Consider the following 27,411-nt stretch of genomic DNA (forward strand, 5'->3'; position numbering starts at 1 on the left):
TATATATTAATTACACTTTTTTATAGTACTGAGGATTGAATGCAGGGTTTCTCTTTCACTGAGTGACATTTCCAGCCCTTTTCTTATTTTGAGACAGGGTCTCACAAGTTGCTTTGGCTGGCTGGCTTCAAACTTCCTATCCTCTTGTCTCAGCCTCCCCAGCACCTGGGATTATCTGTGTGCTACATCATGCCTGGCTGTTCAAGTTTTTTTATACAATAATATATATAAAAAGAATAGATAAAATGGTTCTTTTGCTCCATTTCCGTCTGCCATTATGGTTTCATTCTCTATTCTCAACTGAACTGGGCAAGAGGACTCAACAAAGCAGTGAGCAGGACTCTAGATTGTCTCAGCTGTAAGCACTCTCCATTCAAACATACACATCTGGCCCATTCTCCTTTCAAATCCAGGCATGAGTGGTTCCCTGAGGCTTTATTACTTGCTTTCTTCTTTTTCCACTGGTACTGTTTCCCATATTGGCTCCTTGATGTGTTCTGGGAACATTTCTGTCTTTGTTACTTCCATGGCAACTCCTTCAGGTAAGTTTTGCTGAGAGTATTCCAAGTAGACATCTGCTGTACATCCAGTTAGATGTTCTAACTCTAAACATCTGCAAAGCATTCTCATTTCATACTGAACTCTGCTTCTTGAAAATATGCACTGATTTGAGAAGAGTAAATCACTGTGTTCCTTGGAGGTTCATGTACTTTAGTAGAGAGATCAAGTTCTTTAACAGCAAGCATGGCAAAATATTCATAACTGTTCATTACAGCCTTTTTGTGGCCTTTTAGTAAAATTGACAGGCATTCATACAATGTATCCATTTCATCAGATATGGTTATCATTTGGTCAAATCCTTTGGGACATCAGTGTGTGAATTTGAAAACTGTGCCCACTTCATGTAGGTATTAGGAAGAAAGGCACCATTATTGACTGTACTGCTCTTTAAACTGTTTATAGACAAATTCCCAAGCTCTGCCAGAGGTGCTAGCACACAAGCCTCTAATACATACTTCTGAAAACCATTTTACTTACTCTTTCTGTACCCTTTAATTGGTTGTGAAAACTGTCTCTCTTTGAATTGTATAAGGGAAACAGTATGTGACAGGTAGGTCTTGTGGAAGACATGTTATAGGATTCTTTGAGGAGAAACTGGGGTGCAGACTGAGAACTCTAGAATGGGAGATGATGGTATTTAGTCCCTTTCCTGAGATCCTTTGGGTCTGGGCTTTTAGAACTGGCTGATTTGGCATAGGAACAGATAATAGAGCTCCTGCTTGTCATTAGTGCTTTTAGGACTTATCACTATTTTCACTTGAATTGAGGTGAAAGGTTTCCGGTACTCACATTCTTTTCTTGGCCCTAGTTCTTATGTTTTTTAACCAAGATAGGATCTTTGCAGTTCCTAGTCATAGTGATCAATGATTTCTTTTAGATGCTAGACTGATTAAGATAAGCGGATTTCTACTGTATTAGTAATTGCCCAGTATCTTCTAACATGTGTATTCTCACTCATGCTACATGTCTATTGTAAGTTGAAGGAGAGCTCTTCGTGTTCATTGTAGTCAGTCTTTACACTTACAGAGACTCCATTTCCATCATACATTCTTTCCAGATTGCAGCGGCACAGCAGAGCAATATGTAGTGAAAAGAATTTGAACCCCAGAAGGCTGAATATCAAAACTGAGCCTGTCTCCTTACACGTACAAGCCAGCAATTTCTCCAAGCTCTCAGTGCATGCAGCCAAGTGCTTACTGCCCACTGCTCTTCATCAGCCTGCCACGTGCAGGTTCCCCTCAGCACCCTTCTTGGCTGCAGTTGCAGCCAGGATGGCTTCTTCTTTTCTTATCTAGGATTTAACCATGCAGATAATGATGTTATCTATGTGAAATACCTTAATCTGTCAGGAGTATCCAAGTAAATATTAGATATAAACCTGTGATTTTATATCTGCATGTTTTTTTAGGAAACTATATTCCTCTGACCATCTTGGTTAAATGCTGAGAAGTCCAGGTTTTGTGTTCAAAAATAGTTAGAAAGCTTTGTGATGGCTTATTTTAGGTGTCAACTTGGCTATGCCAAGCTTGCCAATTCTGGGCAAACATGATTCTAGATGTTTCCATAAAGGTATTTTTAGATGAGATTTACATTTAAATCGGGAGGCTAAGGCAGATGACCCTTCATAAAGTGGATGGGACTTATCTGATCAGTTGAAGACCCTTATAGAAAAAGTCTGACCTCCGCTGAAGGATAAGGAATTCTGCCAGACAATTGCCTTTGAATTTGAGCATCAGCATCAGCGTCAGCTCTTTTGAGGTCTACAGCCTGTGGCCTGTAGATTCTGAACTTGCTGGCCTCCCAGTCATGTGAACCAGACCTTAGAATAAATTCACTTTATTTAAAATAAAAATATTTTATTTTTAATGAATGAAATAAAAATATATTGCATATATAAAATAAATATGTCTGCATACATCCTATTGGTCCTGTTTCTCTGGAGAACCCTGACACAATGCAAGCTATTTTTTGTGCTGCCTTTTGAACTGGCATGTGCTCCAACACCTGTTATGTAGTGTGTATTTTTTTTCTTTTTACTTCCTGTTCTTTTGTAATTCACACTAGGCTCATATTTAGTGAAATGACTTATGCATTTATAAACTTTGTTAGTTATCCTTATATTCACCATGTATATTGTCCTTTGAACCTCAAGTTTTTCATGTAAAAATATGAAAAGTGAACACACTCTTTATCCTTTTCCTGCCTTAGGAGCTACCCCTTCAACCCTTTTTTATTTTTTGTTTCAAGACAGAGTTTTACCAAATTGTGTGGGGACTTGTTAAATTGCTGAGGCTGGCCTTGAACTTGAATTCCTGCCTCATCCTCCCAAGCCATAGTATGAGTCTTTCTTTCATTATAACATGCTACAAGAACATAGAGGAGGAAATTAAAACTCTCACCTATTTATAATCTTTGGAGACTACCAGTGAGTGCAGAATACCTGATAATTACAAACTCCAGTTTGAGTTGCTTTATTTTGTGTCAGGAACCTAACATAGTCCTTGGCACAATGGGCATCAAGAAACTATGTAGTTTTTACTATTGTAAGTCAGTGAGAAAGCCTGGGACAAAGAAAAGGAAATTTGATATTATATACTGCTCCATGACTGTCAAGGTCCTCCTTTCCCAGTAGTGGTTTATGGCCAAATTTGTTTTAAAAACCTGAAAATTGTGGACTGTCTTCTCAGGCTTACTGTTGGTTTCAGTTTAGAGTATCTTGAGAAGAGCAACTAAAATTACATGCAGGTGAGGTAGGGTTCTGCCTGGGAAGCTCGTGATGAGTGTGTCCATTTGTGGGAGCATGTGAATGCTTGGCTTATCTCCAGTAGTACACTGTGCCCAGCCAGCATCTGAAACTCAGCGTGCTAGAACCTGGGACGTTTTCCATCTTTGATGTGTCAGGAAGATTAAGCAGAACTCAGACTACTGCCGGAACTGAGACCTGGTGGAAGCATTGTGGGAGATTCCTTCCAGTCAGTATTTACAGAGAATGCTGACTTTATTTTGACATGCATTGATTAAAGAAATGTGTCATAAAGAAGTAAAGGAAATGATTTTTTCTTATTGTTGAAAATGTATTGCTGTCATTTTGAAAAAGTGTTGTAGCTGAGACTACCACAAATGTAAATAACATGACTGTATTTGAAAGCTTATAATAAGCTAAATTTTGTTCTATTTGTTTTTCATAGCCTTGGGTTGCTGGCTCAGAAATATCCTTGCTAAATATGATTGCAAACTTGTCACCCTGGAAAGCAGGACTCCACTGCAAAGCAGTGCACGAGGTCTTGTTTTGTTTGCTTTGATCAAGGAACAGAATATCACTTCTTGGCTCTGAAACAAGAAGTCTTAAATTTAAACATCCTTTTGTTTGCTTTTCTTAGTGAACTAACACAGGAACAACATAAAGGTGACTGAACTAAAAGTATATGTATCTTGATGGCATTGATTATTGGGACCCAGGATGCTATTGGCCTTGAGAGGTTTTTTTGTGCTCTAGTAATACCATGATGAGGCTGATATTATCATTTGATTAATTATCCATATTTTTGTAGAGCACCTGAGGTAATATAAATGTAAATAGTAGAAATATTATTTTAAAATTAGGCAACTCAGGACAATATAGATGAAAGGGAAGGTATTTATCCATGTGAAACTTCCTTTCATCTCTGAGGTTCTTCCTGATCCAGCAGAACAGAAAGCATGGTAAGCAGTGAGCCATTATACAATGATAGTGCATTGTTCTGGACAAAGGTTGGGGTTTTGGCAGACCAGTCTACATTATAATATAAAATTAGTTAAGCAGATTTTTGTTTAAAGGGTACTAAGAATCATAGTAGATGAAATATTCAAAACCCATTCATAAAAGAGCATGTGAATGTAAGTGTCTGGGGAAATATTGTATTATTTATTACCCTGGAGGATTATTTCTCTTCCTATATTGAACGAAACACAATTATATGGATTATACCATTTCATTTTCACAACTATTTTACAGGGTAAATATTATTATTATAACAGTCATTTTGTATGTAAGGAAGCTGAGACTTTTCCTGACTTTATGATGTGGCAAAAGCCAAGTTGATTTTGAGCTAAGAAATTTAGACGTTCAAAGTTAGCTTAAAATTCATATCGTATGAATTGGGTTGGGTTATAGAAATTGGAAATATCTTTATCTGCAATGTGCTCTTTTGGTTTAATGATATCTGTATTATAAGTAATTCATGTTAAACTTGTCATCCTGCTGCCTCAGCCTCCCAAGTAACTGGAATTATAGGTGTGCATTACCATGCCTGATTGTATATGTTATAATTTTGCAAGCCAGTTTTTTTATTGATTAACATTTAGGTAATTTTCCACTCTGGGATATTAAAAATAGTGCTATAATGAACTTCCTTTTACATATATTTTTACACATATACAGATATTTCTCTAAATACGTAGAGGTAACATTCGCTTAAAGGCTTTTACATTTAAAATGTTGGTTACTGTTTTCAAATCATGCTTTTTTTTTTTTTTTTTGGTCTGTTTTTAAGTGGCTAAAATTTTTTTCTTATATCCCCACAAAAACTGGATATTGCAGTGTTTTTTTTTAAAACCATTCTTATGGGTGAATACATAGTGTCTCCTTGTTTTAATTTGCATTTGCTTAATATTTAATGAACTTGAGCATCATTGTGTGTTTTACTAGGCATTAGTATTTCTTTGTTGAATTCGCAGTTAATTTCCTTTCTCTACTCATACATGCAAAATTAGTTGAGAAAGCCCTTTATATATTAATATTCTCTCCTAATTTGTGACTTTTCTTATATTGTCTTTATAGATATTTTGCTGTCTAGAAGTTTTTAGCATTAATTTTTATTATTATTTTTTGCACTGCTAGGGATCGAATCTAGGGTCTCATGCATTCTAGGTGAGGACTCTGCTACTCAGCTAAACCTCTAATTGCTTAGCACTGAGTTTTAACCAGATAGTTTATTCATTTCCTTTAGAACTTGTAGTATCTGTGAATCTCTCTCTAATGTATGAAACATTGCCCCATTTTTGTTATAGCACTCTTAAAGTATATATAGGTGGTTCTCTGTGGGTTCTATATTTGTTGATTCAACCAGCTACACATTGAAAATATCCAGAAAGAAAAAAGGAACATGTATAGATCATTTTCCTTACCATTATTATCTAAACAATACAGTATAACAGCTTTTTATGTATTACCTATATTGTGTTGGTTATTATAATTAATCTAGAGATGATTCAGAGTATATGAGTGGAGTATATATGTATGTAGGTTATATGAAAATATGCAATTTTATGTGAGGGGCTTCAGCAGCTGCAGATTTTGTATCCATGGGGAATGAGAGATCCTTGAATCAACCCCTCACTACACTGATACTGAGGGACAAATGTGTACATTTTTATTCTTAGCTCATCTGAATTCTATTTTAATTTATGACATGAAATAGGAATATTCTTCAGATGGATATCTAATTCTTTCCATATTGTTTATTAAATGACCACTGTAACTAATTTGAAGAGAAAAAAGAAAACAGTGAAACAGAATAGAGGATAAAAATAAATCTGCCTTAGGGCCCAAACTATATTGTCTTAATTAATGTAGTTTTATTGTATATTTTGATACCCAGTAAGGCTCTTTTCCATCCCTACTGTTCATTTTCAAACAGCCTATTAGTTTCTCTCAAAAGTATGGATGGGTTTTTAATTTTTATTGCCCTGAATTCATCAATTAAATTGGTATAGACTGACATTTGCAGAGATTCAGGTGCATGGATATCTTTACAATATTAAAAATTTTAATTTAGGAATAATATGACATTAAACTTACAGCTTCTTTTGTTCTCAGTTAAATTTTATTTAGAAGGAAATCTTTGTACACTTATAGCTAGTAAATTCTGAGTATTTTATGGTTTATTTTTTGATTTATTGATTTTTTATATATTGGTTCATTTAAAATGAACATTGCTTTACTGAACTCTTTTTAGTTGTAATATTTTTTTCTGTTGAATTTCTAAGATTTTCCAAGTAAAAATAATAGTGTAACCTGAAAATAATGAATTTCTGACTTTTCCTTTTCAATTATTTATGGCTTCTTTTTCCACATGCTTACATAAGCAAGCCAAAGATAGAAAGGTATCTTAGGTTATTTCTTTTCTGCAGAATGGAATGTTGGTATAGTCATCTGATTGCTTGATGCCCGAACAAAGTATCATTTTCCAATATTGAGTCTTCTAATTTTTTCTTTAATTTCAGGATATCTAAAAATGAACTTTATAAACTAGCCTAATTGAGGGAGAACATTTTGATAACAATGTTTAGGACTCTGAAAAAAAGTTAGGAAAGTGTTCATTTATTTAAAGCAGTTCTCTCACATACACACATGCAATCTCTCTCTCTCTCTCTCTCTCTCTCTCTCTCTCTTACACACACACACACACACACACACACACACATTTATTTACTCACTATGTTCTAGTAAACATTAAGAGTGGATAACACTTAAATTATTGTATTGTAGTCATATATTTGGACCTATTAGCTGAAGTAGATGAGTAGCAAACGTTAATGAAGTAATTTCCAGTTGTATGTGCCATTGATTTCCTGGGCTTGTAAGACCCTAGGTATTCCTGCCTATAGATATCAACTAGTTAATTCTTATCAGTGGATTAGAGCACTGATTAGGTTAAAGCTCTCATAACCTAGCCATTTCATCCCCAAACTTTCTTTCATTGTCTTACACGTGAACTTTTGGGGGACACTTCATATCTAAACTATAATGGTATGTATAGTTGAAGTCTACTTTGTTGGGTGTGTTGTATTGTGGTCTATCTACTCAACTATCATTTTTTTTCCCCAAAATACCTTCTATCTATCTACCTAGTTTTTTTTTTTTTAATTTTGTGGTGTAGGGTCTTATATTTGAAATTCACATTCCTCCTCTTCTGCATTTGAATATGTAAATCCCTTTCTGTTCTTTGAGGTTCAAAACAAACACCCTCCCCTCCACAAGATTCTTTTCTAAGGCAAAAAATTACTTGATAAATTCTTCTGTTAAAACAGTTACCACATTGTACTATAATTGTTTATTTTTATTTCTGTGTCCATCATAAACTGTGAGGTGATTGAGACTGTGCCTTCATCAATATCTAGCAGAATAGCTGGCATAGAATTGGTAATCTGTACATTTTTGTTGAATGAATAAATTTGAATATGTGCTTACAAAAAAATATAAAGTGAAAGATAAAAAGGGGTATGGGGAAGTCGCAAGTCTAACAGTATTAGAGGTTTCTATGGAATAGGTGTTGGAAGCATATTTTCTGATCAGATAAATAAAAGTATAAACTTCAGTTTAGAGATATGCATTTTGATATAGTAATGTTTACTATTGGTGAAGATTTGTTAGATTAAGTGAAGATCCAAGTGTGTGAGGCTATGAAATCATGTTGAAAGTCAGTAAGAAAAACAGTGTCCACTCAGGTACAAACCCTCCAAGGACACGATTTTGAGAAGGTATGTACCATTAGAAAGTACATTGCAGCTGCTTCTCTATAGTTAATATGTATTATTGGCTTACAGGTTACCATATAAAAAATTTAAGAATTGCTAGTTTTCCAGTTGCACATGTAAAGCTGGACCTATCAGCTTGAGTGGCAATAAGTATGTTTTCTTTCATTTCTGACTTTTTATTCTGCATTTTCATTGTATCAGAGATTGAACCCAGGAGCACTTAACCACTGAGCCACAATCCCAACCTTTAAAAAACATATCTATTTATTTATTTATTTTGGTACTGAGGATTGAACCCAGGGATGCTTAACCACTGTGTCACATCTCTAGCCCTTTTTTTTTTAATTTTTAATTTTTTTTTTTTTTTATTGTGAGACAGGGTCTCCCTAAGTTGGTTAGGGTCTTGCCAAGTTACTGAGGCTGGCTTTGAACTTGGTATCCTCCTGCCTCAGCCTCTGGGGCCACTAGAATTATAGGTGTGTACCACAGGACCACCATATGTTCTTTGAAGTTTTTAATATGTTTGTTAAAAAAACAATTCACACCTAGATTTTAAGATTTTGAGGGGTACTCATGAAGCTTTTCCAGGCACCATTTAGATGCTTAATAATTGCTGAATTTAATTGAAAATGTCAGTTTTATTATATATATACTTATTACACTTGATGACTTATATATTTCTTGTAAATACTCTTCAGTATTATCGAGAGAGTGATTTGATAACCAGTCCAGTTTCTTTTCAAATAAAATAAATACTTCAACTGAAATAAGGATAATCACATCTCTATAGCAATATCTGAAGGCCACACTTAGTACTCTTTTGAATGATTTAGGTAAAAATAAAGATTTACCAATATCTTATTTATTCTAAAACTTTTAAGCAATCTCTTGAAATGTCCTGTGAAATTTTGATTTAAATTTATGTACAAATAAAATGAGAGATTTTGTCAGATAAGAATAGTTTAACACAACCCAAGACAGTATATTTTAGAAATCAAGTTCAGTGGTTCCATAGTATTGATGATCTACACTACTAGAGCTAGCAGAAGTCATTCCGTAAGAAAGGTATAGGATGGTAGTTGCTTGGGTTGCTTCAATATGTTCTAAACTTGGTTTACAATAGCATATTGCAGTTAGATGGTATATTCTGATTATATAAAAGGTGATGGATACTGTTTTTCAAATAATGTATTATATAGAGATATTGACTCTGAAATTATTAAAATTGATAAAATTATTCATACATATTTTTAAATTAGTAAGTTATCTTTATTCTGATTTAGTTTTTCTTTTCCTAACATCACAATTAATTTTAAAAACAGAAAATTATTAAGAAGATACACCACACTGTTTTCTTTTAAAAATTTCGTAGTTTTATCCAGCCATTTAAAAAAAAATTTAGAAAGCCATCTTTTCTGTATTAACATTTTGGTTTTGATTTCTTGCTACAGGTTTTTAACACATACTCCAATGAAGACTATGACAGGAGAAATGATGAAGTTGACCCCGTGGCCGCATCTGCTGAGTATGAACTTGAAAAGCGTGTAGAGAAGCTGGAACTTTTCCCAGTGGAACTAGAGAAAGGTACATGAGTGCTACAATGTTCACAACATCATTATGTGGCTGTGCTAATAATATAGGATTGTTTTTCCAAAGTATAGTCTTTTTTTAAGGATTGAATAAAGTTTTAATTCTCACAGAAGATCTATTAAGTTTCAAAAATAGTTGATATGGATTCTAATAATTGATTGGATCGAAAGACTCCCTACCTCCAACTGCCAATTGAAACCCATCCTCTGTAGCTGTTTGGGATGGTGGTTGAGATGGAGGGAGGTATGAGTGAGGCCTAGGCTTTGTCTGTATTTCTGGAAAGAACTGGTGCAGGAGAGAGCCCAGAGAAAGATCTATAAGTGAGAGTGGGGAGAATGGGTGCTATTTTCGGTGGAGAGAGAGTAGTTATGGTTAGGCTCAGAATGTGAATGGGAAATGTCTTTGGAAAATTATAAACATTTTGGATCGAAGGCAATAGGATTCAGAAAGATTTAAATGGTAAAGTTGTTTATCTTCTCTCTCCTGGGGGGAGTAAGGAGAAAGAACAAAGGGGCTTCATCCTGATTTCTCTCCCTGAAAGGACAGTTTCCCTCATGTAGTAAATGTTGACTCATGGTACCAGAGACTGCCTCATTGATCATCATATAATATGTGTACCCAGGGACTGGACTGTCATCCAGTGAACATTAAATTAACAAATCTCACAAGGCTTTGGGAAAAAAAAGAATGAATAAATGATAACTTGAATAACCAAGAAAGAATATTCATTAAAATTTTAATATTTATTTATAGTATTAATTAAGAGATGTTCCAAACTAATTCTCAAATGACAGAGTAAATATCCAAGAAAAATCATGAAGGAGCACCAATATGTAAATTATAGGCAACAGAAGGGGAAAAGACAATGGAGGAGGAGAGACAAATAATAATAGAAGAAAGTTTTTTTGGACTAGAAAAAAAATTTCTTGGAATAAAAGAAAAAAGACCTGAATTTCCTGTTAAAAAGAACTTATTTAGTTGTGAATGAGAAGACTTACACAAAAACGAAAACCCAATTGACCCCACACTTAGGCATAGGCTGGGAAAATCCTAGTATTCAAAGATAACTTAAAAAATATAAAATACCAGACTTAAAAACTCCAAAGTAAACAAATCAGCAAAAGTATTTGATGGGCAAGATGATTATATTAGTATCAGATTTATTTTCAACTATAGGAACAGGGAGATGGAGGTATAATTTCATAGGCCACTCTGAATAAGAAGGATGATAAAATCCCCTCCCCATCCCAGAGAGCAGTTGCTTATTCTGGTGAAAGAAAGAAATGTGCTGACATGTAAGGATTTAAAGAATACATCAAGTACATACTTTATCTGTGTAATATACTTCCCAATTACTAGGGAGGCGAAGAAACTTGTTTAAAATAGTAAAGGGAGGAAAAATAGAGGTGAAAACTATGTGAATATTAAATACAGAAGTGTCCAGATGGAGAAAATATGAATGAGAGCATTAGTCATTATACTGTGCATGATTGATTATTCCCATTAAGAAACTTTCATTTGGGGTTAAAGTGAATTAAAGAGTGATGCCTACATTTTTTTAATAGATATAAAATTGTGGAAAGCATTATAACAGCTAGAATTGACTGTGTGTTTTGTATTGCTAATAAAAGCCAAAATGAGAACAATTCAAATGTTCATCAGTGGTAGAAATTGCCTATAAATTGTAACATATTTAGTTAATAAAATATTACTCAGCAGTGAAAATGAACCACACAGTTTACATGTAGCAGAATGTGTGATTTTTGTAAACATGAAGTTGTGAGAAAATTTAAAAAGCAATTGAGAGAAGAAGTCATGCAATTATAATTCCATTTATTTAATTTTCAAAATTAGGAAAAGTTGAACAGCTTATTATTTAGGGATGGGCACACAAGTGTTTTTTCTTAAGTATTTTGAAAAGGAGAAATGATTAACATAATGTTTAGGAATAATACAGTGTCAGGGAAGGGTACATTGATGATTATTGCGTGTTGGTAACATACTGTGTATTTGTTAGTAAGTGGCTGTTTAGTTATTTTTGTTCCTCAAATATAATCTTTTGTAGATAAATGTTTTCATAAGCTCTTGTATATATGCTATATTTCATACTAAAATTAAAATAGAAGGTAACAAAATGCAATATAATTATCAGAGAGTTTAATGCACTTTCAGAACTAGAGAGATCTGTAGACAGAAAACAAAGATATTGAGGAGTGGATTAATATAATCAACTCAATTTATAGCTGTCTTCAAAAGAAAAAAAAAACTCTTTTCCCTTAAAAAATTTTAAACCCCTTTAATATCATGAGAATTTCAAGGTAGATGTTTGATCAAATAAAAATTAGAACTATTGTTCCAAACCATCATGGAATGGATTATTTAAAAAACCTCTAACACAAAATAAAAACCTTATTCAGAATGAAAGTTATATCTTTAAAAAAAGTAGAAGAAAAAATATTTGTCATGTAAATCAGAAAAAAGTAAATAAAAATTTAAAAGCTAGAACAGAGGATATTATAAACAAAAATAACAGATTTTTAATTGAAAGATCTCTAAAATATATCAACCCTTCATAATCCTGACTAAGCAACATTATATGTACTTGCTTTGCATTCCTAATTTATAATTTCTATATTTTTGCTTTCAGTATTCTTCAGTCAGGATTATGAAGGGTTGATATATTTTTTCACTAAATTTCTTTGACAAAAATGATGAATTCCTAGAAGTAATTTATTACTTCCTAGCAAAATAGGAGTTACTAAAATCAATTCAAGTTAGACAAATTGCCATAGAATAAATTAGAATGATGACTACAGATAAAATATTAAAAACTCATCAGAACCAGATGAGTGTAAGGCTGTATAAGCCTGTGTGAGACTATTTTATATCATAGAAAATGAAGGAAAACTCTTTCAAGGATACATGGAGCCAGGCACAGTGGTACAAGCCTGTAATCCCAGTGACTCAGGAGGCTGAGGCAGGAGGATCACAAGTTCAAGACCAACCTCAGAAATTTAGCAAAGTCCTAAGAACTTAGCAAAACCCTATCTCAAAAAACAAAAAGGCTGAAAAGAAAAAAAAAAAAAAGATAACATATAAACTTTTAGTTTACACTAAAAGTTAATAATGCTACAAACATGACTATAGGACAACTCAATATAAATATATGTTTTAAAATTCTAAATGAAATAAAATATTAAATACAGAAATATTTAAAGAAAAAAATGCATTAAGACTAAACAGGGTTTTAGATAGGAGGATATAGAGTAGTTCATTATTAGGAAATTTATCCACATAAAATTGAAAGGAAAAAGTCTGTAGTCAAGGTTAAGAGATATTTGATAATGTTTAGTTATTTCAAATTAAATACTCTATTCCTGAATATTATACAAAATATAGATCATAAAGAATTATATTTTTAAATTGAGGAAACACTATAAATAAATATTTCAGTTAAAACTGGGAGGCAATGTCCTTTGCATGAAATGATCAGTCTAAGAAAAGAAAATACATAATGAAATATCTCCTTTTGCTGATATATCTATAACCCTATCTGTGTTAGCTTTCTGATACTATAATACAATTCCTGAGATAATAAACCTTAAAAGAAGAACAGTTTATTTTTGGTTCATGTTTTTGGCCATGATCAGTTGGCACCATTGCTTTTGAGCCTGTAGTGAGGCAGTATATTATGGACGGAATAAGCGATGGAAGGACTTGCTCATCAGGACAGCCATGATGTAAAAAATAGAAAGGGATCCAATTCCAGGATCGCACTAAAGGGTGTACCCTGAGTGGGCTCACTTCCTTCCACTAGGCCTCACTCCCAAGCTGAAGAAAACCTTTAATACATGGGCTTTTGTGGAACACTAACACAATGTATAATGATATCTATGTCCACCTTGGAAACCAAATTAATTCAATTTAAAAATATTAGAATCGGTAAGATAATTTGTAAAGGAGAAATTCAGATTCAGGATGCCTATAAAACTTAAGTTTTTTTCCCTCTGTATTCACAGTAAGAATTTAGAAGTAGAAATGGGAAAAATGTTTTATTTATAATAGCACCCAAACAACAAAATACTTATTAAATTCTATGAATTTATCTATAGAAAATAATAATTTTTCTTTGAAAAACATTAGATTTAAGCTAGTTAAAAGTTATACTATGTTCTTGTATGGGAAAACTCAGTTTAGAAGCATGTCCATAAATTAAGATATACATTTAGTATAGTTCAAATAGAACTGCCAACAACGTTGAGTTGCTAGAAGGGACTGTGTAGGACAATCTTTAATTTTATATGAGAAATTATAGATGTAAGGGAAAAAGGAAATAATACAAAGGGCTTAATTTACCAAATATCTGAACATAATGTTAAAGCTTCTATAATGAGAGCAAATTATATTTATATAACAATGGATTGGTGCGACAAAATAGAAGATCTAGAGAAAGATATTAGTCTGCAGAAATATTTAGTATGGCACACATCTTATAGGTAATAGCACATTTTATAAATTTTTCTAGCATAATTGAGCATCTATCTGGAAGAATATAAAGTTGGATGCCTGCATTATATCATACTTAAAAAACCTACATAGATTAAATAATTAAATTTTAAAAGTTATTGATATTTGAAGAAATTTTTATAAAGTTCCATTTATCAGCTTGGCTGGTGGGAGGATGACCTTAACCCAGAAGGGAAACCCAAAGTTAGAAAAGATGAATCAATTTAATTGTCTAGATTTTTAGCTTTTAAAGGTAATTATCTCAAACAAAATTAAACAGGTGATAAATTGCCCTCATTGTAGATGACAAAACCAATGTCTCCAATATGCTAAGAACCTCTGAAAATTATCAGGACAAGAGAGACAGGTAAAATTCAATAGAAAAAAGTGGTACTTTTCAGAAGAGGAAATCTAAAATGATCTACACTGCTTTACACTCTCATCACTATGAGGGAAATGTTGTACAACATGGGCTTCTTGCCTGAGAGAGAAAGTCAGTGTTGAGCAGTATGGTGATAGCATCTTCCATGTAGCATAGCCTCACTGTCTTCCACATCCTTGTTGGCTCTTTACCCAGTTAGAGCCTTTGCCTGTCCCTAGGAATGTAGATAGAGGAGGATACAGGGACTGCTTGCTTCTTGACAGTGCAGCCCCAGGAATCAGTGGCCTTCAAACATGTAGTTCTGAATTCCATCCATCTCCCTCTGAACAGAGAAGAGATGAGATGCTCGGGAACATCAGTCACCTGTCTCTGTGCATCCATTGGGTTCTTCCTTGTTTCACCCTCAGTCATTGCCTCCTTCTTATAGGAATTCGGTATGGTTCAAGTTAATTTTGCTTTTCTGCTACTAGATTTTTAGCTTTGAAAATCTGAGTGATTTTCTCATTAGAGCAATGAGAAGCACCATGGAAGCAAAGAAAAGAATAAAGACAACAACAACAAAAAATCTTTAGGGAGGCCTGAGTCCAGGCAGGAAAAGTGATTTAAAAACCAAGAAGTAATTTTCACACAGAATAGTTGCTGGATTTTCCTCTCATGACAGTAAGAGATTTGACATTTGAGAGGACCTTTTGAAGGTATATGGGAACATTTTGATCAAAGTATAATATTGGTTTTAACAAATTGTAATGAAGAGAAACCCTCTAAGTATAGTGAATGTGAGGAGGAATTCAAGCACAATGCTTGTTTGTTTCGCTCAGGAAACAAACCTTTAGCGTGGAAGAGCTACAGTGATCATCTCTTTAAACCACAGGAGAAATACACTGGCTATGCATGTGGATGTGTACATGGTGGGAAGGCTTTCAGTAACCATTGCAGGAACAAATTCACATGCTAGAGAAACTCGATGACTGTGATGAGTCTGAACAAGAATTTAGCCATCAGCTAACCTTGATATATACTAGAAAATTCTCATGGGAAAGAAGAAATCTTAAACACTAACCATTGTGGAAGAGCCTTCAACACACATCTGACCTTCATGTACACAAGAAAACTTATTTTGAGGGAAATCTTTAGCAAAAGAATAAGTATTTGAACCAGAGAAGTGATTTCAATGAAATTAATATGAGAAATCACATGTATGTAAACATTCTAAGTGGTGATCACTCAGACATTAGTTAGTTGTAAAGATCTGACACTGGAGTGATACCTATGCCTACAATCAGTGTGGAAATGCCTTCAGCTGGTGTTCATATGCAAAAACCTATCCAGGGAAAACATCATAAAAATTCCTTGTGGAATACCACTGAGCAAACAAATCACACTTTGCCAAATGATTTGTTTTTGAATGTATGTAAAATAAAGATGTAGGGTTGTGATAGTCATAGTTAAGGCAGAAGATAACATATAATAATCAATGAGATAAATCCTCTTCAAAGAATTGTAATTATGAATATATAGTAATGGTTATTGCTAAAAACTGTTTTAAAACACCAAGCATCCTATTGAGTTTGTGGGGCTAGTTTTCCTTTAATAATCCATCACTGTTGATTATCTAGTATCAGTTTTTTATGTTGCTGATAAATCATGATTACAAAGACTTTGAGGCTATCAAAAAATAACCTTGACTATTAAGCAAAGCACATAGGGTACAAAATAGTGTGTCTTTTAATTCACTGGTGTTGAACTATATATGTTCTTGGAAAGGGCAAATGGAAACATGAATAAACATATAAATATTAAGTAAATGAAAAATAAAATAAATGTCAGTGTTGCTTGTAGTGCCAAAATAAAATAAAAAATTGAAACAAAGGTGAGTGCCTGACAATAGAGAAATGGTTTAATATTTTTGATATCATCTTATCCTGAAGTATTATACAGTCATTAGAAATGATTTAAAGCTATGTAAGTTGATATTCATAAGTTATCATTGAATTTTTAAAAGTATGTTGCAATAGACTATGTAAAGGAATGTAAAAGAAGAAAAAAACAAATCTTCTGTGTGTGTTTATATATTTAAACTTTTGTTTAATGTATATACTTGTGTAGTTAGCACAGAGGGAAAACTCAAAGACACATACTGTCTTATTTTGCATAAACAAACAGAAAATGTGATCACATGATTAAAGAAGAAATTCCAAATCTTATGGATCATATTCATTTAAAATTATGCATGTATTTGTGTGTTTATGCCTAAATAATTTAAAGGATTATTTGGAGAGTCTGTGTTTAGGTAGATTGACTATTCAGTAACAAAATCATTAGCTTTTCTGAGACCAGAATGAATTACCAACCTCAATTTTAAAATGATGTGACACTCCTGAGCCCTTTGGGGAATCTTATTTGATAATCTTTTTCATCCTCTTATAAAAAATTTCTGCTGAGACAAGAATATCATGTGTCCTGTTCATAAAGAAGAACAAAACTAGAGGCAGCAATAGGCCTTACCAACTAGTTATATCAGCTGGACCAGTGTAAAACCTTGGTTGCTTCATTCTTTTTTCTTTTTTTAGATGAGGATGGTCTTGGTATCAGTATTATTGGAATGGGTGTTGGAGCAGATGCTGGACTTGAGAAACTGGGAATATTTGTCAAGACAGTAACAGAAGGTGGTGCTGCTCAGCGAGATGGCAGGTAAGCTAATTGTAGTTGTTAGTGACTTAAAATCCTAGAAAACTGGGGATTTCTTTCAGTGTTATCTTCTTTTTTTTTCTTAAGGATGAAATTTCAGAGTGTTTCTCAGATGTAGAAAATATGAAAATGCTTGAATTACTTTCTCATTTGTAGGCAGAATATATGCTTTAATGTATATTCAATAAATGAATGGATCTGTCTGTATCTGTCTCCCTTTAAATCTAGCCATTCATTTATCTGTCTAGTGAGAAGTGGACAAAAAAACCAAAACATGTATAGCTGAAGAACATGTACAATGGAGTTGAGCATGTGGTTTTACTTCAGAAATAGTGAGACAAATGATTATAGTTCTGGCATTTTTGAAAATGATAGAGATGACAGGGAAATTAGGAACTCTTCTTCTTCATTGATGATAATTCTGGAGATAGGGGCTTCTCTAAACATGTTCTACCTAAATATGCAGATTCTTGAGCACCACCTGCACCTGTACAATTAAAATTGCCAGTAGTGGGCTCTGATAGGGTGCATTTAACACATCCTCTTTGGATAGTTCTGATGTGCAACATAACATCAGGTCATTATTTTTTAATGTTTTATCTTTCATCATCTCAGGCTACATATATCTTTATTGTAAAGATTTCAATTAATACACTAATCTTATGATGTTTTGGGTTGAAACTGAAAGTAGAACCTTGGCAACAGAAATAAAAGTAGACTCCAAAATATGATAGCCAAATTCAAAGAAATACCATCTTAGTTTTTAGGAACATTGAATAAATGGCTTTGATTTTTTTCCAGTATTTTTCTATATGCTTTAGCCATCTTACCAAGAAATAATAAAGCATGTTGAAAGTAATTTTTGAATCTGTGTTGATACCCAGAGGGTATTTTTTTTTAATCCTAGAAACACATATTGATATACAGAAATATTTCCCCAGGAATACTAAATTGATTTATTTAACTAGAAAGTTGTACCTTTGTTTTTGTTTTCTGTGTATTTAGGGCCCATACCTTAGTCAGTTGTCTTGTTTGTACTCCTGTAGCACTCATTAAAATACTTTGCACAGAGAAGGTCTGAAGTGGATCTTTCGAGTGAATGGCCAGTGGACTGCATGTGTTTCACACTTAATGTGGAATATGAATATTTTGTCTTTGAAAGTAGTTTAGTGAGTCTTTATTTTCAGAGTAGTAAAAGAAATAACCTCTCTGACCCTTTAATCAGTTACATAATGGTAGTAATATTTTCAGGTATTAATTTAGCAACTTTCTTCCAAGTAAGCTATAATTTATTTGTAAACTCTACCTTGTTTGTACTAATTTTGTTGAAAAATTTAAAAGGCATTTCTAGGTGATAGGAAATAGTTTTTATAGTTAGTATTCAAGCAATTATAAATTGTTATGAACCACCCCTCTTAAATGAATTGACTTCAACTCCAAACCAAAATACTAATTGTTAAAAAATCACAAAGGAGGGCTGGGGATGTGGCTCAAGTGGTAGCGCGCTCGCCTGGCATGTGTGCAGCCTGAGTTCGATCCTCAGCACCACATACAAACAAAGATGTTGTGTCCGCCAGTAGCTGAAAGATAAATATTAAAATTCTCTCTCTCCCTCTCTCACTCTCTCTTAAAAAAAAAATCACAAAGGGTAAAAATTTTTCATCCATTCATATTTATTTTTGACTTTTAAAAAAAATTAGGTTTGTTTTCTGTTAACCGACTTACTGATATTTTCTTCTGTGTAGTTTCATTATTTATACTGACATTAGAGCTTTGCTTTATTAGTTTCAGTGTGCATTTCCTCAGTTCTTTTAAATAAGTGTTTACTTAGTGTATCAATCCTGCTATTGTTATAATAGATACATAGTATTTGTATCTCCCTTCTTGTTTCCTGTCTCCATACAATAAACTTTTTATATTTCTAATGTTTTACCCCTTCCGAATGGCTTATAACCTCTAATTGCACTCTTGAGTACTTAAAAAAAAAATTGTGTAGTCACTTTCTATATCATCTAGTGTAGTTGAAACATTTTAGATCTCTCTTATTCTTTTTTTTTTTTGGTGAAGATTTCATGCCTGTACCTTCTTTCTTTAAAATTTTTTTTTCTTTGAGAGAGAGAAAGAGAAAAGAGAGAGAGAGAATTCTTTAATATTTATTTTTTTTTTAGTTTTCGGCGGACACAACATCTTTGTTTATATGCGGTGCTGAGGATCGAACCCCGGGCCGCACACATGCCAGGCAAGCGCGCTACCACTTGAGCCACATCCCCAGCCCCCCTGTACCTTCTTATATGAGGCCTTAAACATAGGGAATACTCAAAAAATATTTCTTACATGAGTGAATCTTGTGTTTTATTCACTTTGGATACATTTATTTGGGCCTAACAGTTATTTATTTATTTATTTACTTACTTATTTATTTTACTCTTTCTTTCCTTCTTTTTTAAAGTTATCTCTTACAGCGTAACTTGTAATTTATGTTAAGGACATCATAGCCCCTTCCATCTTCTCTTTGAGCTCTAATTTTTTAATAATATAATATTATATATACTAACCATTAGTTTTTGTTTCCTTTAATGTAGATTATAAGATTCCACAAAGGAAACTTTTTTACACTAATGATTTCTTCAGACCTCTTTGGTGATTCTGTTAAGCAAAATAAGTTTCCTTTCTGGGCACACTCTTCTAGTCAAATATTTTGCTTTCACCCTGACATTGCTATCTTGATATGTATTTTCTCATACATTTAAATGTTCACTGTCTAGCATTTTAGGGAAGAACTCTGTTTACCAAAGTTCATTACTGTTGCTCCAGCTGGTCTCCCTGCCATTCATGCCTCGTTCTTTGTTGACATAAGCTCTGTGAGGTAGAGTTGTTTTTTCTCTTCCCAGAAACATCATGTCAATAAATAATTATCTAACAACATTAAACTCTAGAGAGCCTAACATATCTTTTCATTAGCTTTATACCCATTAATTCTGGTTTTTTAGGTTAAGGATTGAGGATTCTCAGCAATATCAGGCCAAGGCTAAAGAGCAGTGTTGTTGCACACTTTTGGTGAATAAAGCGTAGGAAAATTATGGCGGAAATGCCATGATGTGATGGCTTGAAATGATTCAGGTACATTCCCATACATTTCATTCCAGTAGAGATTGTTTCCAGGCAAAACAGGCTGTTTCTTCTGCTATTCTGGAAACTTTTGGAAAGGCCAGATAATCTCTAGATATCTCTGGGATACAAAGATCTGTTTACATATTTTTACCACCAAGAGTCACCACTTTTTTTGTGTGCTTTTAATTATAGGCAAGATTTGAGAGAGATTATTAGTGCTACTATCTGTGAGGTTGTGGCTAACTGTTACTCTTGGCCAGGCATGATGGCGCATGCCTATAATCCCAGGAGGTTGAGGCAGGAGAATCTCTAGTTCAAAGCTAGTCTCAGCCAACCTAGTGAGGACCTAGACAACTTAGAGGACCCTGACTCAAAATAAAAAATAAAAAGGGCTGAGGAATGTGGCTCCGTGGTTAAGTGCCCTGGGGTTCAATTCCTAGTATCCAAACAAAATCAAAAACAAAAAAGCTCTAAAAGTTATCATCTCACAGGGTAAGAGATTCAAACAGAGTGAGTGTCAGATAATTTCCCTACCATGATAATCAATGATAAATAAGAAAATTAGCTGGCTCATAATCTAGTAGATTGTAGGAATAGTCTGTGGTGCAATAAACCTGAGCTGTTGCCTCTTTTTAAGCATTGTTCCTGTCATCTCCAGTTGTCTTTGCCTCTCCCCCTTGTGCTCATTTTTAGTTTTTTAAGCTTGTCTTCACTTTAATCACCACAAAATTCTGACTATAAAAAGATAAATCAAAATGCCCCTCAAATAGCCACTCCCAAACCTCACCTCCTCCCTCCCTTCCTTCCCGTTGTTTAATAAATTTTTTAAAAATATTTTTTTAGTTGTTGATGGTTCTTTATTTTATTTGCTTATTTATATGTGGCGCTGGGAATCAAACTCAGTGCCTCATGTGTATAAGGCAAGTACTCTACCACTGAGCTACAACCCCAGCCCCTAAAAAAAAAAAAAAAAAAAAAAAATTAAGGTGGTTTTTATTTTCTTGTTTTTTTAATAGTGTATCAGATTTTAAATTTTTCTTTAATGAATATATCACTTTTGAAATGAGAAAAGCTTTTTAAAATAAATTTTCTTTTAAAGAAAATAGTAATCAAATACTATTGTGCTTTCTTATTTCCCTTAATGCTCTCTGTGTTGAGGCAGACAGGGGGATCTGCATTTCAATCATAGGATCCCTCTTTTTCACACTTGGCTCTGAATGCAAAGAAGACACCTAGTTGAACATCAGTTGTCTGTTGCTGGGTGCCCTGCACTTGGCTTTCCTCTCAGCATTTCCGGTGCTCTTCATCCTTGGTGGAGATGCACTTTTCTACCCAGTGTTGCGCTCCTACTCCATGAAGGACTTCCTTTAACATTTAAGCACCAACACTGCTGCTCATGAATTCTTTGACTTTTTTTCTTTTTTCAGTACTTTTTCCAGACTTGTTTTTTTCTGTTTTGAGTCACTTGGGTGTGCACCATCAGAAGTGTTTTTTACAGACACATTACATTAGAACATGCTATAAATATTGGTTTTCTGATTATAAATTAATCATATATGATAGGCATTGTGAAAATCCTGTTGAAATGTAGCAGCTTCAACCCATGAAATAATTCTCCCTCTCCTTGTCATTGAGAATGTGCCCTTTGGGCTTTGATTTAGATTATATATTGAGTTCACACACTTTAGCTGAAATATTTTGTTGTTAACCACACATGTATATTTTATAAAGAGCAGGGAACTATAACATTTCAGTCTAAAGGAAAACCTTTTTGGCTATATCCCTAGTCACCGTAAAATGTTATCAATTGTCAAATAAGTATGTACAAATGACATTTTAAAGTTATAAAGGTAAATATGTTACCTTTATAGTAGTTCATGGGTGAAATTTTGAAAAATGTGACAAAATATGAAGAAGAAAACAAAACTAGCATTTTGTTGCAGGGTATTGGTGAGGTCAGTATTTTTATATAAAAATCATCATTAACATTTCTTATTATTTTTTTGGAACTAATTCCTAGGACTATAATTACCACATCAAGGTGTATTGCATTTCAAACACTTTAAAAATACATTGCAAATCTGCCCTTTTGAAAGGTTGTTCAGTTTGTACTCAGGGTCTAGTAGCCTCCTGCCCCCTCATTCAGGCCGAATATTGTGTAATAAAAATCTTTAATAATTTGGCAATTATTAAAGACATTATTACTTTTAAGTTTTAATTTCTTCTTTTTGAGCCTTTCCAAATGTTTACCGGCCATATTTCTTTTATTCTTTTTAAAATAAATTATTTTGTTTGCTTCGTTCCTGTTGCATATTTTACAACCAAGTTATTGACTGTTTTTTTAGCACTAATCTCCATAAATGTCATACCAACTCCCCTTACTATGTGACCTCACAGAACTTTCTTCCCTACTCCCCCACTCTCACAAGTATGAGCAAGTACAGTAAACAGAATTAATATGGAACTCTAAACTTACATATAGAAAATTCTGTATTTTTTTATTGTTCTTAATGTTCCAAATTAGAGACCTACCACTTTGAGACATTCAGGGGCCTTTTCTCAGACTACTTCCTCTGTCTTTTTCAGTGTCATAATAGGGATTTCTATTTCTAGTGAGATCTATGCTCTCTTGTTTGACATTTTCTGGGTTCTCCTTTACAGACCCTTTTCTCCTTTGTTGTTGTTTTCTTGTTTTAAATTCTATATTGTAAGAAGGTACAGATCCAGAACCCAAATGGCTGAGAATCAGAAAAAAGAAAAATAAAAAAGTACAAAATTAGAAAACAAGGAAACTTCCAGAATACCTGATTGGTAGCAAAGAAAATTTCTATTGCTTTTTGAGAATTATACTGATGACTAAAAAAAATGACACCTGTGTTTACATAACTTAAAGTGCATTTCTGTGGTGACACAGTTTAATTAGCTTTGTGAGTCCTCTTGGCCATCTCAGTGCTTCTTCTAAAACTGTGATATCCATTTAAGCTAATACACAAAGAAATAAATTGATGGCTTATAAAAAGAACATGTATCAAAGATTCTGTTAAGCTCCCTAGAGAATTAGGAAACTAGCAAGATATTAAATATGGTTAAAAGGGTATTTAAAAACTAGATATTTTGGCTGTGGATGTAGCTCAGTGGTAGACTACTTGCCTAGGATGTGAGTCCCTGGGTGTGATTCCTACTATTGAAAAAACAAAACCAAAACAGTCAAAATAATGTCAGAAGAACACAGCTTAGCTCAATACAAAACTGCTCAATGTTCTTTACCTATATGAATGACAATATTTAAATACCAAGTATTTGTGAGATTGTAGTTTGTCAATATTATTGGAAATACTATATTCTTTGACTCAGGAATTTCACTCCTAGGTGTATGTTCTGGAGAACTCATATATGTGTATAGTGAGGAATATGTAAAATTGCTGATTATATAGTATTTATATAACTAAAATGGAAAACATCACAATTTTCCATCTACAAAATAATGGATAAATATATTTGATATATTTATAAAAGATAAACTGTATAGTTAAAACAAATTTGTTGGAATTGCATTTATAATAGTCAGAGATAAATATCAAATACAATGTTGAGTCAAGAAAACAGTTGTGAAAAGAGGCATACTTTATAATTTTAAAAAAAATATACAAAGCATATATAATGTGCCTATCCATGCACACATATTATTCTGTTTCAAAAAAATCAGTAGAAAGGCTAAATATGCTTTAAATATTGCAGAGTGCTAAAATGTGATGAAGTTGGGTATTGGAGTATTTATTATCTAATTCCCATTTTTCCATTTTTGAGATATTTCATTAGAAGAAAGAATATATATGTATATGTGTATATATGTATACACATATACATACATATATATGAAACATACAAATTTAAAACCATTATGCACCAAACTTTACTAATAGAGTTTGTCTCAAAATTATAAATAAGTAAATACATAAGCAACATATTAGTACATACATGTAAGCACACACATACATTACTTATTTGAAGTATTCAACTTGAATAGGAAGGATTTCCTGCAATGCCTGATAATGTTAACTTGGAGATGGGAGATGAAATGGATCCTGGGAGTTGGGTCCAATGGTATTTTGGCTTGATCTGTTATGCTTTCATTAAGAACAACAACAAAAAAACTATTGTAAATATGTTATACACTTGCAGTTTTCAGTTTTTGTGAAGGGAATATGGATGTTTGGTAAACTGAATCTTTGGTTAAGTCTTACTTATTTTTGTCTTTCAAAATAGTTTCTAAAAAACATTAAACATTTGACTAAGATCTGGGGCTTGTATGTAAAAGTTAAATTTTGGATCAATAAGAATATTCTTAAATTCAAGTATTTTGTCAACTCATTTAATGAGAATGACAGTGCAATTATCAAATAAATTAATTGTGGGTAATTTTTTCCTTTTTCTAAAGAATACAAGTCAATGACCAGATTGTGGAAGTGGATGGAATCAGCTTGGTGGGTGTCACACAGAATTTTGCTGCAACAGTTCTCAGAAACACCAAGGGCAATGTCAGGTAAATATGTGGCTTCATATGTACACAATTTGGTCACTTCATATTTTGTTTCCCCTTGTTTTACTTATAAATATATGCAATTACAATGAAATTTTTATTTGAATACTAAAAACTCTGAATCAATATAGTTAATTATTGAGCTATTTTAATACGCCTTATTGCTAATACAGCAAGAGTTTCTAGGAAGATAGAATTTCTAGTTATAGCCTCAATAAATATTAATTTAGGTCCCTTAATCCTATTAACAAAACCAGTTATACAATAAATTGAAATTGAAGTGATTATAAACATATTCAATGACATGTATTATTTAGACAAGTAAGCTATTGGATTTGAAGCTAACTGCATTTTTAGATCTACTTATTTGTTTTAAAGAATTAACCAGGACTAAGCGTAATGAACTATGACTCTTCCAACCTAATAGGACAGAGGGGACATTTTTTCAGACCTTGAAATTTATACCTGACTCTTGGGTTGTCGGAATTCTAGTCTGGAAAACAAATAAGAAAGGAGTCCTAAGCCAGGTAAGGTCAAGGTTGGAATAAGTTTTATTTGGTCATAGGTTACTTCAGTTTTTAAAAGCACTGCTTATTTCTTATACTTTTTCAAAATCCTATGAATGAACACATTAGGGAACCATTATTTAGTATGTATAATTATGAAAGTGGTTTAGTGTTATCATTATCAGAAAGAAATTGTCAAACATTCTGAAAATATTCGTGAATTAGCATTGCTATAAAGATTCATCATTAGAATTTCAAATCAAATTTCAGATCAAATTTTAGGGCCTTTCAGTGGCAAAGTACCATTTGATGCTGAGGAGATGTTTTAAGGAATACAACCTAAGTTATTCGTTTAGGCAGTTTATTGATGTTTCTAGAATACCCATAGTCTTGTGAAAAATATGTAAAATAATTGGAAAAAATACAGGAAAATATGTGCAATGTTCTCTGAGCTTCATGAGTGAGCTCATCTGTAAATGTGATTGTCCTGAAGGTTACCTTGTGTTCTTGAGACAGCACATTCCTATATCAGTATAGCTGTTTATTAGGCTGTAAGATAAATTTTAATATTAAATAAATAAGGTAGACACCCAACTTATAAGAGCATTTCTTAGTTGAAAGAGAGTTTGTAGTGACACAAACTCATAGCCATCCCTTTCTGTTTTGACTATTGGCCATATAATTTTGTGTTGGTTATTTCAAGACTTGTAAAAATTTCATATGGCCTCTTAACTGGTCTTCCTGATTTCACTTTCTCCCTTTTTCATCCTGTCCTAATCATTAACCCCTAAAGGAAGAACATCATTGCAGATTTCAAATGTATGAAGGAATATTGTGGAAAAAGGAATTGACTTTCTGTTTATCTCTAATAATAGAAGAATCACGACTTGAGTAGTAGAAATTTAATAATTCTGCAACAGTCACATCCATCTCTTTTCAGAAACCATCAATAGCCCTCCCTCCATTCTGTGTAGAATATAAGCTTTTTAGTTTGTGTTAAACATCTTCCATCCCCTGATCTTTTCACTTGCCTCTCTTTGTTCATGTCTGGTGCAGTCATGTAGTCATCACCCTTGAGACATGAATTGTGTATTAATTATTTCTCTGCATTTCTCCTTGCCATTTTTTCTTCTGCTTAAAATACTGTTTGCTGTTTAGAACCTACATATCTTGAAGAACATATTGCAACTCTTTTGCCCTCCGGGAAGTCCTCCTTATCCTCCCTCTCTTTTCTGATCTCTTCTTTCTCATAATGCTCATAATTCATACTACTTTTTTGAACTTGAGGCTACAGAGTGTCTACTTTTTGTCTTTAAAATGCATATACTTTATTTCCCCACTCTCTTGGCAAAAATCTTAACCTACACACGGGCTTAAGATCCTGGGCTTCTTCCAAATTATTGAGCCCAAGATCTTAATTTACTGAAATTATACAACACAGGATCTTAATTAACTGCCTTTAAAGAGAAAGCTTTTTCTCAATTTTAACTTTTCAAAAATAATATTTGAATTCTCTGAATTCAAATAGTAGATCTTCATAAAATACTAATACAAAAATAAACTCCAAAACCTAGTCCTGTGTTAATGATAACTTTTTAAACTGGTGTTTTAAAATATATGTCCTTCTGTATTTTTGTTCATACCATACTTAGTGGTTTTTAAAATGTATTTTAAGTAGGGATATTATCTGGTGTATTATCAAGTTTAGCTGGACTTTTTCTAACTACTAAGCACAGGCCTAAAAGGAACATGTAGAACTCTGGCTTTAAAGATTTGAAACCAGAGGTGGTGAAAAATTAAAACTGAGATTTGAATTGAGATTTTTTTTAAGTATTAAAGATTAAATTTTTATTTATTTCCTGGAAATGTATTTGAAATATATGTCAACGTTTGCATATTGATCAGATGCATGTTAAAATCTTAGGACTTTACCCACAAGTTTAGAGAATCATTTTCTTGTTTCCTCATGTGCTTTGTTTTATTAATCTTTTAATGATTATACCTGAATG

At 33.0% G+C, this 27,411-nt stretch overlaps 1 protein-coding gene and 1 pseudogene across 7 annotated transcripts in view; one reads left to right on the forward strand and one right to left on the reverse strand.

Moving 5' to 3' along the window:
- Ppp1r9a (protein phosphatase 1 regulatory subunit 9A) overlaps positions 1-27,411 on the forward strand; it is a 287,136-nt gene that overhangs the window by 156,205 nt on the left and 103,520 nt on the right. For all 7 annotated transcript variants that reach the window (XM_076861314.1, XM_076861323.1, XM_076861332.1 and 4 more), the window contains exons 2-4: positions 9,531-9,663; positions 17,128-17,248; positions 24,795-24,899. In XM_076861314.1, the coding sequence (XP_076717429.1) occupies positions 9,531-9,663; positions 17,128-17,248; positions 24,795-24,899 (359 nt within the window). The remainder of the gene's footprint in view (positions 1-9,530; positions 9,664-17,127; positions 17,249-24,794; positions 24,900-27,411) is intronic.
- On the reverse strand, positions 439-981 carry LOC143403309 (small ribosomal subunit protein uS10m pseudogene; annotated as a pseudogene).

The sequence above is a fragment of the Callospermophilus lateralis genome, chromosome 1, assembly GCF_048772815.1.
Source record: "Callospermophilus lateralis isolate mCalLat2 chromosome 1, mCalLat2.hap1, whole genome shotgun sequence".
Classification (NCBI taxonomy): Eukaryota; Metazoa; Chordata; class Mammalia; order Rodentia; family Sciuridae; genus Callospermophilus; species Callospermophilus lateralis.